Raw genomic sequence first — 16,408 nt, forward strand, 5'->3', positions numbered from 1 at the left:
AGTGCCACGCAAAACAACAAGAGATGCAACCCCTCTCCATGAAAAGCACGACCACACCATATCACCACCACCTCCGAATTTTACTGTTGGCACTACACGCTGGCAGATGACGTTCACCGGGCATTCGCCATACCCACGCCCTGCCATCGGATCGCCACATTGTGTAGCGTGATTCGTCACTCCACACAACATTTTTCCACTGTTCAGTCGTCCAATGTTTACGCTCCTTACATCAAGCGAGGCATCATTTGGCATTGACTTGCGTGATGTGCGGCTCATGGGCAGCCGCTCGACCATGAAATCCAAGTTTTCTTACTTCCTGCCGAACTGTCATAGTACTTGGAGTGGATCCTGATGCAGTTTGGAATTCCTGTGTGATGGTCTGGATAGATGCCTGCCTGTTACATTTGACGACCCTCTTCAACTGTCGGCGGTCCCTGTCGGTCAACAGACGAGGTCGGCCTGTACGCTTTTGTACTGTACATGTCCCTTCACGTTTCCACTTCACTATCACATCAGAAGCAGTGAACCTAGGGATGTTTAGGAGTGTGGAAATCTCGCGTACAAACTTCTGACACAAGTGACACCCAATCACCTGACCACGTTCAAAATCCGTGAGTTCCGCGGAGCGCCCCATTCTGCTCTCTCACGATGTCTAACGACTTCTGAGGTCGCTGCTATGGAGTACCTGGCAGTAGGTGGCAGGATAATGCACCTAAGATGAAAAACGTATGCTTTTGGGGGTGTCCGGATTCTTTTGATCACATAGTGTAAGTCCATTACTTATGTTACATGTACATGGCAAAATATATATATAATTATATAATCATTTAGGAGTAACTTTGGATCGCACTCTGTCTTACAAGGCACATTGTATGAAAACAAGAAGTTATCCCGAGAAATAGCGTACTTCGTAAACTTGTAGGGGCAAATTGGTTCGCCCATACTCAAACCAAGTTTGCTCTGTGTTATTCTGCTGCTGAGTATGCTAACCTTGTATGGTATCATTCACCTCATGCGAAACAAGTGGATATTGCTCTCAATGAGTCGTACAGAATAATTTCTGGCTGCCTGAAATCTACACCCCCTAGCAGCCATAGCCCCTCCAGTCAGTAGGGGATCAAGCTCACCCACTCTTTGCTCACCAACCTCCAAGGAGACAGGTCAGTTCAAGGAAAAGCTTCGTGCAGACAATAACAATGCTCACTGCAAAACCTGAGGTACCCAAGACACAGCTATGCCAATCCACTACACCACCAGAGTGGACGAAGGCCAAAGAAAGCCTTCCTACACGACAACAACCGGGAAATCTGGTGATCACTCAACAGACTTCAGAGCGGTGTGTGGAGATGTAAGAGTGCATTTACATAAATGGGGATACCTATAGGGATCAGATCTTTGAAAGTTTGGGGGGAGACAAATAATGCTACACCTGCGCACCTGTGAACTGTGCCCGTACTGTTGCACATTGCAAGAGTTAATGGTAGGCTGTGATAGTGCTATGAAAGTGGCCCATTTCTGAGTGAAGATCATCTAATCTGAGACATTTATTTTCCCATTTATAATTGCAGCATTCCTCTATAGCTTGTATGTTCTTGCTTTTGACTTGAGTGAGTAAAGAAATATAATAATTGTCATATTATAAAACAACCCAAAGAAGAGCAAGCTCCTTGCAGGCCATGAAGGCCCTTGGAGGAGTGGGAGGTAAAGGCTTCTACTTTTTATAACCTCAGCACTTAGTGGGATAGATTGATGTGCCCTTGTCCGGTTGCCTTTGCTCCCAGGAATTAATCTGGTAATCATTTTTGGTGCAGGCTGAGTGAACCTCAGGGCCATGTGCCACTCCTGAAGTGGAAATTGTGTTTCTTAAATTTTTCGATTTCCTGGCGGGAAATTTAACCCACATTCTTCCAGGTGAACCATGTATTCCTCTGTCTTCCCTAGGCAGCCCCTAATTAAACAACCCAATTGAAATAAATTTAAAAAAGTACTCTTTATATTTGCTTCCATAAAGTATTTCTAATAATATACGATAGTGATTTTTTAATTAAATATAATGTGGATGTCAGGTTGCTACTGTTCTGAAAATTATCACATTTGTATGTTAGTTCATACAGTGGAACCTCGATTCTCTGTTTTTGGAGGGACCCCCGTAAAAAATCGTACAACGCGGGAAAACGGAAAATCCGGGAATGAATGAACCATGAATAATTTGGCTAAACATCACAAAAAAGAAATATGTATACTTAAAATCTTACAAACACCCCTAAACCAAACTAAACTACAGCCCAGTGGGCCTTCCGCCTACCAAGCGACCGCTGCTCGGTCCGAACGCCTGCAGATTATGACGTGACGCATGGTCAGTGTGACGAATCCTCTCGGCCGTTATTCCTGGCTCTCTAGACCAGTGTCGCCATCTCGCCATTAAATAGCGCCTCAATTAAAGGTAATCGTAGAATGAGTGAACCTGGAACTAGCCCTCATATCCAGGTAAAAATGCCTGACCTGGCCGGGAATCGAACCTTACATTCAGTTTTACCGGGGAAACTTTGTCGGTTTCCTCTGAAAACTTCTTTCAGTTCAGCAACTTTGATCGGTCAAACTGTTCAAAAAACCTAATAACATCAGGCCAAACAATCGACCACAAGTATTCTTTAATTCTGTAACCCCTACACCATGGGGTCGGCTCCTTTTCCCATAAACTACCGTATTATTTTGCATAATTAACACACTTTTGTTGATGAAAAATATAGGCAAAAAGTTTGGGTGTGTAAATTATTCACAGAATTCGGATATATATATATTTTATTTACATTTTATTTATGTATGAAAGATAAATCAAATGGATCAGAGAACTAAGAGAGGATCTGAAGGAAAACAGGCGTTACAACAGAAGACGCCACAAATAAGATAAAATTGAATACAAAACTCAAGAATACAAACCTCTGCTTTACCCTTACGCAAAACAAACCAACAACATGCACATTTTCAATCGAGGAAAGGGCACAAAGATCGGAGGGTCTTAAGAAGTACTGAGGGGACCGAAAACCCCGAACAATCCCTTCAAAGAGACCTGAACGATGGACTGACTAAAGTGATCCTATGCAGTCATAAAACAAGAAGAAGAAAGATAAATCGAATATACTATACACAAAATGGGTTCAGCTCATTTGCAGTTATCGACATTTGGCATAAAATTACAAGATAAGTTTTCTTTTGAACAGTTAAATAGTGTAGGCCCTACATCAGGCAATTAGAACACACGGGTTTGAACTATGAACACTGGAAAATATTCTTCCCATTAAGAGTTGATAATACAACCTGAATTGAAATAAATACAAATTAACTAAATAACCAATCAGGTCAGTAATGATGACATACTGGCAAAAGGGAAAAAATAGTGTTGCCTTTTATAAACTACAGTCTTCGACATTGCTACCAGCACTGCAGGAAGAATAGCTGCTGCTATCACTGCTCACACCTCTCCATAAAATATCATCTTCAGTCCCATCTGATGTATTTAAGATTTCCGTTTTCTTGAAGCTCTTTTCAATCACCATCGAAGAAATTGCGTTCAAAGCATGCAACATCGACTCACAACGGACTTCCACCAATGGTTTCAAAATTTTTTTAGATGAAGTAAGTTTGTGCACACTTTCCACTATCTAGCACTGATAAGTGTTTCCACACATTGTCCTTGAATGGTTTATTTATCGAAACTTCCAAGGGTTGAAGTACCGACGTCAATCCACCTGGAATCATTGCCCAATTGGTTTTCGTGGTTTCTAATTTCTTAGTGTCTGCTGTCAGGTGCCCACGAAAACTGTCCAACACAAGCAGGATGGGCGTCAAAGGAGAGATCCTGCTCGATTTCCCCAAACCGTTCTAATCCAATCTTGTACGAGTGACGTCCATCCTCCCTTGGTCTTGGATACAAATGTGATCCCCTCGCAGATGTTTTACTTTCAATATTTTTTTTCATTTCAGAACAACATAAGGCGCAAGTTTTCTGCCATCAGCTACTACAATAACCCATTATTTCTCGCTTCCAGTAGTGCGTACAATAACCCTATCCGTTTCGTATCGTTTGTTTGACTTTGTGGCATATCAAAGCTGATTGACGTCTGATCTGCATTTCCTATTGGGAAAGGGGATATTTTATTAACTTTCTGCTTCCCCAATTTTATGTGACCTTGATTTAGTGTAAACCCGCATTTAATGGAAGAAATTCCAGTCCTGAAAATTATTCCATAAGAGATGTCGGACTCGGATACGCATCTGACCGCGGCCGCTCTAGTAGAAGAAAACCCCTGTTTTAATGATAGTGTTATTATAACTTTCGAAAATTCATATATTAATCTTGCAATAACCTTCAGTTACAATGAGAATCCTTTTGCTGATTAATCCGTTATTACGGGCAAATTCTGGCGTTTTAGTTTTTATATGTTATCAGTATTCATGGTGTGGGTTACTGTAGTCACGTCCTAGTTCGTGAAGCATGGGCAACGGCTGAGAGGCTTAGTAAGTGGTCCTGAGAGTCAGGATACCAGTTGCTATGGATTGGGAGTGGGCATCTCGGACATATTCTGAGTCATGGCCCTCCTTGTGCTCAGGCGGCTAGGAATATACAATCCACCAGAGATCCTAGTAAGTAGGGTAGCATCCTGCTTCATGAATTTACCGAGCTCAGAACATTTCTAACCCGATGAGTGCTACGCCCGCCTATAGAGGTGCTGACACGGCTGGTCCACCACTGCTACGCCCGTCTATAGACGGCGCAAGCGAATTTTAATTTTTTCTCAGTTTCCTGGTTCACTTTCGAATGCAAATTTGATCTCTAACATATTCTGCCATCTGTTGGGCATTACGTAGAACTAATTGATGAGAGATTATAGCTTTGGGAAGTAACTTACAGAGCTATTTGTAGACGTCTGAGGAGTTCATCTGTGATGTAAACAAACATGGCGGAACAACAATCTATTTGCTCTTGCAGCGATGTTATTTCGGTTCACAGAATCTTTCAGGTATTAACCACAGCAGAAAGTGATGATGGAGATGATCATTTTAATGAATGAATCGTCCTGGAGATTTTCTACCCTTATTCGTTTGCAGACAGAATTCACTTTCTCTACCCTAGGCCTAGAGATACTTAGTTCACTACAGATCAGATCATCGAAAAATTCCCGGAAAACTCGTACATTCCTAACAGATTTCCTGAATTCAAAGTCGGTTAAGATATAGTCTATTATGGATCTGGTACCCCTAGCCTCCCACATGTAGTGGTGAATAGCCTTATGTTTGAAGAATGTATTCGTAACTGCTAAGCCTATACTAGCACAGAAGTCCAGCAAACACTTCCCATTCCCATTAGCTTCCATATCTTCCCCACATTTACCAATCACCCTTTCGTATCCTTCAGTTCTATTTCCACTCTCGCATTGAAATCGCCCATTAGCGCTATTCTATCCTTGCTGTTGACCCTGTCCACGATGTCACTCAATGTTTCATAAAACTTGTCAACTTCATCCTCATCTGCACCCTCACATTGTAAATACACTGAGACAATTCTCGTCCTAATTCCTCCAACTGACAAATCTACCCACATCATTCGCTCATTTACATGCCTAACAGAAACTATGTTCATGCAATGGTATTCCTGTTAAACAGCCCTACCCCAGACTCTGCCCTTCCCTTTCTAACACCGTCAAGTACGCTTTATAATCTCCTTGTTTTATTGCTGTCACTGTATAAATAACGTATGATTCTACAATTTATGTTAATACAGGCAAAGATCTCTGGAAAAGGTGTCCTTCTACTGAAACCTTGATTTAAGGTAAACCTCGATTTAAGGAAAACCCTGATTTAAGGTTTAAAAGTCGAGTCCCTGTAAAAACGTTAAATAGGATTTCTACTGTAACTTTTTGGTTGAAATCATTCAGCATTCTTTGGCATAATTATGTCCTTCGTCAAAGAGAAGGTCCATTTCTGTTCATAAAATTAATCATTCAGTCTCGGCTAACCTTAAAATCCAAGATAATGATCCTGTGTGCTGCCTTTAAAATACAACATTTCAGGGGAAACGGCATATCCATCGTTGCATTAAAAAATTACGTATTTAAGTAAGTCGTCCTCTACTTGCAGGAACTTGCCACTTTTTGGGCCGCAAAATGCTTGCAAGACTTACTGGTCGCTTTCCTCTTTCTGCCAGTAGCCCTCATTGCACTCTGACACTGAATACATGGGGCTCGTTCCCTGTTCCCGTGTGTTTCAGCGTAACTGACCTACGCAAATTTATATGATGCAGTGTTACTCGAATACTTGCTCACTGTGGATTAACAAACAACTTTAAAATCACAAAATGCGTATACCTGAAATACTTGTAAAATATCTCTGTACCAAATTGTAATAGAGCATCACTAGTCAGATCTGCAGCGATTCACTCACTGAATTTAAGTAATGCAGTGGCCGTTGATAACAGTAATAATGGGTGATAAAAGGAAGTTGTGCAATATTTGGAGTGCCAGATTTTGCAACAGGAAGGCTGCTACTTGACATCTTTATTTCAAAACTCATCCAGAACAGTGCGATAAATCAAGTAAATGGGTGTGTCAAATACATTTCTTTTTCCCCACTTTAAACAAAAAAATCGGGATTCATAATTGGGAACATGCATCATTTTCAAAAAGATTTTTTTTGAAAAGTACACCAATGAAATAGTACGTAAACGTATTACATTGTGGTATGTTGCCTTGTTTTCTACCATTAAAAAAATATTTAATAGTGCCTTTCCGCAAGGCGAGTGAAACGGCCTCTGACGTAAGCGGCGCGCTGTGACGTCACGATCCCGTATCGCATGGAGCTCTACCAGCCGTTGTGCATCAGCCGTTGCTAAAGCCGATTGTTTATTATTCATGATCGCGAATAACTTCAGAATGACAGAAGAAAGGTTCAAAACAGCACAATCAGACAATCTATCATGTGTAGATGTCATCATTCTTGAAAAATAGTGACTTTTGTGGCCGCAGAATTTCGCGGATAAAAAGCAAGTTTGTAAGTGGCATCTTTTATATACGTGCAATGTACTGTAACCCATAGTATTAGGATAACAACTGAACCTGGATAGATATCACATCACTTTCAACATTTCCTTCTAGACTGATTCCCCTATTAAAGAATAACATTACATTTTCGGGCTTTCAGCATTAGTAAAGTAAGAAATCGGATTTCAGCACTAACATAAACATATAGGTAGCATTATAGTACTAATCCGCTTCTGTGGTGTAGTGGTTAATGTGTGCCATTCCCGGAGGCCCGGTTTCGATTCCCGGCTCTGCCATGAAAGTTGAAAACAAATAGTACGAGGGCTGGAACGGGGTCTACTCAGCCTCGGGAGGTCAACTGAGTAGAAGGGTTTCGAATCCCACCTCAGCCATCCTCGAAGTGGTTTTTCGTATTTTCCTACTTCTCCTCCAGGCACCTAAGGCCACGGCCGTTTCCTTCCCTCTTCCTTGTCTATCCCTTCCGATCCTCCCATCCTCCAACAAGGCCCCTGTTGAGCATAACAGGTGAGGCCTCCTGGGCGAGGTAATGGCCCTCCTCACCAGCTGCATCACCATACTCAAAGTCTCACGTTCCAGGACACTGCCCTTGAAGTGGTAGAGGTGAAATCCCTCGCTGAGTCCGAGAGAAAACCAACCCTGAAGGATAAACTGATTAAGAAAGAAAGAAAGAAGGAAAGAAAGAAAGATCATAGTACTATAGGGCTATAATCTATCATTCCCAAAAAAATATATATTTATGGTTGGGACAACTGGCCTACTCACTTCCGGGGCCCATGAAAGAGAATTAAATATCTTTGTGGAGGGAAAAAGTTAAACATGATAAAGGTAAATATGACTTCATCTAGTTTTCACAAGTCGGGCTGAGTGGTTCAGACTGTTGAGGTGCTGGCCTTCTGACCCCAACTTGGCAGGTTCGATCCTGGTTCAGTCCGGTGGTAGTTGAAGGTGCTCAAATACGTCAGCCTCGTGTCGGTAGATTTACTGGCACGTAAAATAACTCCTGCAGGACTAAATTCCTGCACATCGGCGTCTCCGAAAATCGTAGAAGTAGCTAGCGGGGCGTGAAGCCAATAACATTAATTACATTTGGCTTTTAACAAGCTGAGCATATCAGGAAAGAAAAGTGTCCTGGTGACATTTTAGTCGTTCAATACAGGAATGTCTTTGGGTGCTGTGACTTTAATTTTTTTTCTGTTTGCTTTACGTCACACCGTCACATAATGGCGACGATGGGACAGGAAAGGCCTAGGAATGGGAACAAAGCGGCCGTGGCCTTAGGTACAGCCTCAACATTTGCCTGGTGTGAAAATGGGAAACCACGGAAAACCATCTTCAGGGCTGCCGGCAGTGGGGTTCAAAACCCACTACCTCCCGGATGCGAGCTCACAGCTGCGCGCTCCTAACCGCACGGCCAACTCGCGCGGTATTTTTACCCTTCGGTTTATTGACTTGGCTTGTAAAACCTAAAACTTAGGCTAAGCTGGATTATATTTTAAACACCTACATCACTCTTTTCACCTGTGTGCAATTATGTTATTTATTTCATTAATATTATGATAATTATTATAATTGAGCATTGTTAACTTATAAGACTCCAACAGACAAGCATTGGTTTTGTGTAGAGTTATACATTTGTTAAATTCACGTCGTTTCCTTTCATGATGTACACGCCTATTCTTTGCTACATTATAGGGTATTTAGATATAGCCTAAATTTCTTTACCAATTAAGCTCTTCAATAAAGACATACATAACTGTCCCATGCCAAGATATATTGGTAGAATTAGAGCTGTCAAAATGGTTCATAACCCCTTTGATTTATTATCTTGACATGGATCACCCAAAACATAGGTTAGGTTTGGAGAATACTTTAATAATCAGCATTATTTAATGCACCGTTTATTACTTTCATATTCCAAGATGTAATTGAAGCATTTAAATAAAGCATCATACATTAAAATTTAAAGTTTTACCACTAGAACAGCTGACATGGAAAAGTGATTTGAAAATTCAAACAAATTCATCTTACGTTAAAATTTTCAAAAAAATAAACTGTAGACTTTTCCGATATATCACCAGCATTTCTCCAGCTCGCCAAAATCCATTTCTCCCTAGTTTTAGCGTCTTTGGAACGTTTATAAACAATTTGTTTGGGATGGTATGCGATGTGCTATTGCACATCGGAACTCTACACCATTTATAAGTTTTCTGCCTCACTGTCTGCACAGGATTAATTTTAAGTCTAAAATATACCACTCAGATTATTATCCAATGTATAGACCTCGAATTTAACCATACTAGACACCAACGTAAAGTAGAAATACGCGAAGTGTATCCTGCTTCTCACAGCACACTGCGTGTTATTTCGTCTGCTAATTCAGTCAACCTGTACGATGACGTCAGGCCAATGAGATCGCGTACTTGCGTGACGTGACATTTTCGTAGATTTTTATCATGTTTGGAGTTATTATTTGTACATTCTGATCACATTTTTGAATTCTGCATGCAATTTTGTATCAGATTAGCATATTTTTAATTAAAACCCCGGATCATGCATGTTCCCTATTATGCAGGAGCATTAATTGTGCAAGAAAATATGGTAATAGCACTATCAGCTTGAGATTTGGTTTAAAATAAACTTTGAACATTTGTCTCTCAGTTTTGTCACCGGAAGTTTTTCGAGGCAGTAATCCGGGTTCTCAAAGCATGCTGAATAACACTTGCAAAGATTTCACCGGTAATATTCCAGGCTTCTGTTGCTTTTTAATGCTGTGATTTGGTAGGTGTGAACAGTACCAGTTTTAGAACAGCAGTATATGTATGAATTGTCTTGGTGAAAATATCAGACGGAATCATCCATGAGTACCCTATACATTATGGTCTGAGTGTTCACACATCCAATCAGGTGGGACACTGAACTCGGCAAAGTGTGATGTGTTTTTGTGCAGCAGATAAGTCCATTAGTCAGGATTGAACAGGAAATTCATGCTTGCAATCACATTTTTCATCTTTGTATTTATCTCATCTACCAAAAGTAAGATAATCACGTTGCACTGAATCTTCACTCATAATTAAGACAGTTCAGGTGTCATTTCCATTCCTCAGAATGTATATTTTACATTCATATAGCAATAAAATCTTTTACTATTCATTTGTTTTTATTTCTCCCCTCCTTTAGACCCAGAAGCATGTCAGAGTCTACGATTTAGCAAAGCAAGAACTGATCAAGAAATTAATGTCTAATTCTAGATGGATCTCTTCAATGGCAGTCCACTCAGGTAAGTTGATTGTACTGCATTAATATGAAACATTGTGTTATATCAGCCAATCTGTTCTCCTTTTTAGTGAATAGGAGTGGTGGGATCAATGAACATAATTTCCCCTAGGTGGAGATTGGTGGGAGTAAATAGGGTTTCTCTGCATTTTACCCCCTTCCTCATCTCTCTCTTTCACTTATACCGTATTTACTCTTGTATCAGCTGCATCCCTAATTTTTGACTGAAATTTTCGCATTTTTTTTTTTTTCGCCGATTAAGAGGTGCACATCCAATTTGCGGGTTTGCTGCAAGAATGCACGTCTGCATTAACAATCAGTAAGGGCCACTGCCATGCACAGTCTCAACTATTGTGGAGCTTGTTAGTAAATATTTGTCACAGGGAAGAATAACACTTTAGGGCTTCATTCAAGCGAAAAGTGGTGAAATTCACAGAAGAAAATGGTAGCAGAGCAGCGGGCCATGAGTTTTCTGTTTATGAAAAACAAATGAGAAATTGGAGAAAACAGCGTGTCGAATCAAAAACCACTAGTTCATCCAGGCGTGCATTTTGTGGTCCAAAACAGGGCAAGTTCCCAGGTGTTGAGGGAGCATTTCTGAAATAGGTGAGAGCGATGTGGAACAACGGTTGCAGTGTTTCCCATGAAACTTTACAACTAAAAGCACAGGAAATTGCATGATGCCATGGTATTCTGGGAAATTTATTTAAGGCAAGTCGCGGTTGGGTGGTTTGGTTTATGCGGTGTAATAACTTGCCATTGCACCAGAAAAACTTCTTTGTGCCAAAAACTCCCTAAAGACTGCCCTGATAAAGTTAGTGTTTTACAGGCATGCGATCAAGTTAAGGCAGCTGAACGCGTACCTCCTCTCGCAGATCAGCAATGCTGACCAAACCCCTGTGTATTTTGACATGCCAAGGAACACTGATGTTTCTGAGAAGGGAATGGCGAGTGTTCTATTTAAAACTACCAGCATCGAAAAGTTGCGTTGTATGGTGATGTTGGCTATTACTGCTGATGGCCAAAAACTACCTTTGTATGTTATATTTAAATGTAAGACATTACCAGAGAACATCACATTCCCCGATTGGTACCCACGTACTTGCTATCGTAAAAGGCTGTATGGACGAGAAAATAATGTGCAATTGGATACATTCCATGTGGCAGCAAAGACTTGGTGCACTGCTCCGAAAGCAATCCTGAATTGTGCTGAACAGCTTTAGAGGCTACCATGTTGATGCTGTGAAGCAAGAGCTCAGAACTAATAAAATCGATCTTGCTGTGATTTCGGGTGGTCTAACATTGATCCTGCAACCTTTGGACATGTCGGTGAACAAGCAATTTAAGGACCATTTGCGGCAAAAGTATTCTGACTGGATGGCTGCTGAAACCCATGAACATATGCCTGGTGGTAAGCTGAAGTGTCCGTCACTCCAGCTGATCTGCCATTGGATCATTCAGGCTTGGGGTAACATAAACTGAAGTGATAGTCTTCAAGAGCTTTATGAAAACTGGGATTTCCAATGCACTTGATGGCACTGAAGATGATGCTATATAGCCTGACGGAAATGGGAGTGATTCGTTGACATGGGTGTAGGCAAAAGTGAAACTAGCCACTCTGTTAGTAATTCCAAGTAACACTCTCTCAAAACATTAATACTTTGTCAATAGATGAATTTTTCATCTAAACAGTGTTATGTGGCTGAAGATGTTAATAAAGTATGAAACATCTACCACTTTTAACCAATAAGTTGCCTTAAGCAACTAATGTATCGACAAGGTAGAAAATAAAAAATACTTAGTTGTGAATACGATGATGTTATCAAGACCAGAACTGATGTTGCACCTTACATACAACAGGCCATGGGAGGTCTTGGGATTGCCTATTACTGTTTTGGTCCTAATATAAGACTGGACATTTTTAAGTTTTTGTGTTAAAATGTCATAAAAACCGCAGTCGTTTTATTTGCGCATGTTACATTTAAATTGTTTGTATAATTTCCAACTCATACTGACTTGTGGAGCGAGCACGCTTTCCAGCTGAGCTCAAGGTCACAAATAACATTAATTTCTGAACTTTCGTTGATATTTTTTCACTTTATTTGATTATGAATTTCATTTAAATTTTTTATTAAGCTTACTAGTATTTTTACTTTTGTATTTCTTTTGTTGTGTACTGAAATGAGTATTTTTTCAAATATGTATTATGTAGGCAGTTCCTTTTTCTTTCTTTCATCTTTGTGTGTATATATTCATATTTTTGTCTTTAAAGTTAGTGTTATTTGTAGTTCTTAGTATTTTAAGTTAATTAGTGTCATTGTATTAACAAATAATATGCGTGTGGCTAAGTGTAAGAAAGGACCAAGAGCCCTAACTTCGCCACAGAAAATAAAGGCTTTTATCTATCTATATCTATCTATCTATCTATTTTTCTATCTATGATTACTGACGGGCAGAATTGAATATAATGCATTTGAGAAATTTTGAGAATCGATACATTCGAAACCATATTCTAGAGTTCAACATAACTTTTTTAAAGTTGATGTAGGCCTAATTTACGTGGTTAATGATCGCCATAAGACCTATCTGTGTTGGTGCAACGTAAAGCAGATAGCAAAAAAAAAATAATAATTTTGCAGTTCAAATTTCCAGAAACTGGCTATGAACCATATACTGGAGACCAAATAACAACTGAAGATTTAAAAATTAAAAAAAAGGGATTTTGCCATCATGGGTGCTTTTGTATCTAATGTGCTTTATTTTATTAGATTAGAGAATTAAAAACTACTTGCGGTCGATTGTTGTTTGGCTTGGCGTCATTCAATTTTTCGAATTTTGGCTGATCATAGTTGCTGAACTGAAAGAATTTTTCAAGGGTAACTGACCAGTAATTAATGTTTGGAGCTGGCTCCGCGGTCTTCTTGCCTGCCTCTCACCCGGAGGGCCCGGGTTCAATTTCCAGCCAGGTCAGGCATTTTTACCTGGATATGAAGGCTGGTTTCAAGTCCACTCAGCCTACGTAAATACCTCTAATAGAGGAACTATCTAATGGTGAGATGGCGACCCCGGTCTAGGGAGCCAAGAATAACGTCAGAGAGAATTCGTCACACCGACCATGCGTCACCTCGTAATTTGCAGGCCTTCGGGCTGAACAGCGGTCGCTTGGCAGGCAAAGGCCCATTGGGGCTGTAGTTTTTTTTTGGTTTAGGAGGGTTTGTAAGATTATAATTATACATATTTAATTTTGGTGATGTTTAGCCAAATTGTTGATGGTTTTCATTCATTCTCGGATTTTCCATTTTCTCGTGTTGTACTTTTTTTTTGTGGTCCCTCCAAAAACAGAGAATCGAGGTTCCACTGTAGTGGGATTATGGCTCTAAATCCTGTCTCTCTCATTATATTGTATTTACAGTATTTTTGTTATAATTTTATTTTTTCTACTAAATTTATAATAAAATTGTTGTGGGTTTTAGGTGGTGATAACCTTTTGGTTGGAACATATGATCGCAAAATGCTATGGTTTGACTTGGACTTGTCCACCAAGCCATATCAAACTCTGAGGTTGCACGGAACTGCCGTACGTGGTGTTGCCTTTCACAAGAGATATCCATTGTTTGCCTCAGGTTCAGATGACTGCAGTGTTATAGTCTCGCATGGCATGGTTTATAAGTGAGTGTTCTTAAAAGTGAAAAAAAAAAAGCTTAATTCTGTAGTTACATTTAACTCAACTTATTTATTTATTAATTAATTTATTTATTTGTTATTTCAGTGATCTTCTGCAGAATCCTCTTATTGTACCATTGAAAAGACTTCAAAGCCACGAGTCTACAGAAGACTTTGGTGTATTTGATGTTGTATTTCATCCCACACAGCCTTGGGTCTTCTCTGCAGGTGCAGATGCGACAGTGCGGTTATATATGTGATGTGATATTCTATTAGACAGCAAAAGCATCTCTTCCAGGACTAGAGAAGGAAATGCAACAGATCGTCACTTTAGAAGAACCCTTAAATACCATGCTACTTCAAGAACGTTTCTACTAAGGGAATTGACACTTTCTGGTCTTTGGTGCTTTTGTCAAGACTGTCAGTCTACACAAGACTTCATTATTTAGCATGGTGCATTCCTTCCTTTCAAACTGTTGGGGTTTGTTGAGATATTTGTGAAAGAATAGTCCAAGTCAAGTTTATGTAGATTTGAGAATGAGAAGGAATCTGTTCAAATGTTATACTTTTATAATAGGCAAAGGATTTATTATATGGACAGGGAAAATTCTAAGTGGTGCAAGTTAAGAAGTTTAGTTTAGAGATAATTGAACATCAGTTAAATTGCTAAGTCCACATTTTGCATGCTGCTGGACATATTTTTTTCAGACTACAGCGCAGTTGACAATTTCAAAGTAGCATGATAGGTAGTTGAATTATGTAATGTAAAAGACTATGCAAGTAAATCAGTGAACATTACCAAACAGGATTTGAAAGTACCTCTGTTCTAATTATTAGACTCAAGCCTCTTTTTTTTTTTTTAAACTAAAATTTTATTTCTCTTTCCCACAATCATCTTGAGAAATATGCTAATACTAATGAAACTTGTATATTTGCAAGTCCCTCGAATAAGTTGCTTGGTGTTTTGAACTGTCTCCAGTTGATCTAGCCCATTTTTGTCTTTGTGACACCAACTTTTGTACTTTATACGAATAACCTAACCAACTTACAAAGTTTGTTACATCCCTGCATACAACTGAGCATTTTAATACGTCAGCCTCATGTCGGTAGATTTACTGGCATGTAAAAGAACTCCTCCAGGACTAAATCCTGGCACCTCTGCATCTCCAAAAACCGTAAAAGTAGTTAGTGGGACGTAAAGCCAATAACATTAACATTAGAATTACGTATTTAGGTCTGTTTGGCATACTCTTTACAAGATTTACACAAAAATGTCCTTCACTACTACAGATTCCTTTCCCATTATCAGCTGTTGTTTGTTGGCAATGTTCATTTTCATCATTTTGTGTTTCATGAAGCTCCATAAATTTTCTATTCGATTCATATCCAGGCTGTTGCTTAGCCGTGGAAGAACATTAATATCCTTCTTCAAATATTTTGTGACAGTTTTGGCCATGTGACAGGGTGCCCCTTCATGCATAAATATGAAAGGGCCATCACCAAACTAGTCTTCGGTCTGAGGAAGGAGTTGTTCTTGGAGAACCTTCTTGTATATGTCCTGTTTCATTCCCTCTACAACATGAATTCCTCGAGTTCTAAAGATAGACATCACACACCCTCACTGAGGTTGGGTGCTTCACAGTCTGTTGTATGCGCTTGAACTTGAACTACTCTCCACACCAACGACAATGTATCTTGAACACTTCTGAAATGTGTTTCAGCACTAGAACACACTCTCCCAATCATCAGAAGACCAGTCCTTAAAGTCCCTTTGCCATTCCAAGCGCTTCTGTGCCATGGATGGGGTAATTTTTGCTTTCGCCCCCCCCCCCCCTCCCCCCCTCCCTCCCTCCCTAGTCTGCACATTGATACCTTCTTTACACAGAATCCTCCACACACTCCCTGAACAGCTGCTCCATACTTTGACATTTTTATGCTCAAGCCTTTAAAAGTTGATTTTCTGTTGTTAAGAGCCAAAGTTTTAGCGTTCTAATGGCTTCTGGAGAAAGTTTTGATTTTCGTCCACAATTTCCCACTTCATTTTGATGAAACCAAGCTGTTCCCAAATGATGCCTTCGATAGACAAAAATGGATCCTGCAATGTGGGAAAAATGCCACGATTTTGTAAGTTACCTGGTAGATATAATTCTACACTTATCCTACTCACAGATTTTTTTACTTAAAGACAGTTTCCTTGCAAAGTACTGACAAGTGCAACTTTACATGGAGAAATGTCTGCCTTCCCCCATTATGCAAAAAATGCTATTTAACTGAATACAGCACTAAAGGAAACAACTGATTAAATAAAACTGTGTAGTTATACTTCAGAATTAATATGTACTTCCCTATCGACAATACTTTCCACCAACAATGACATTTTCATAGTTGTCTGAAGCAAGAATCCAGCTGTT

General features: G+C 39.7%; 1 protein-coding gene across 1 annotated transcript in view; it reads left to right on the forward strand.

Annotated features, from left to right (window-relative positions):
* The window catches only part of LOC136872496 (ribosome biogenesis protein BOP1 homolog), a 115,258-nt gene extending 100,424 nt beyond the window's left edge, over positions 1-14,834 (forward strand). The window contains exons 11-13 of the mRNA XM_067146304.2: positions 10,239-10,338; positions 13,808-14,003; positions 14,104-14,834. Coding sequence (XP_067002405.2) covers positions 10,239-10,338; positions 13,808-14,003; positions 14,104-14,257 — 450 coding nt within the window. The 3' untranslated portion in view covers positions 14,258-14,834. The remainder of the gene's footprint in view (positions 1-10,238; positions 10,339-13,807; positions 14,004-14,103) is intronic.
* The last annotated feature ends 1,574 nt before the right edge of the window (positions 14,835-16,408 follow it).

Source organism: Anabrus simplex, chromosome 4 (assembly GCF_040414725.1).
Source record: "Anabrus simplex isolate iqAnaSimp1 chromosome 4, ASM4041472v1, whole genome shotgun sequence".
Classification (NCBI taxonomy): domain Eukaryota; kingdom Metazoa; phylum Arthropoda; class Insecta; order Orthoptera; family Tettigoniidae; genus Anabrus; species Anabrus simplex.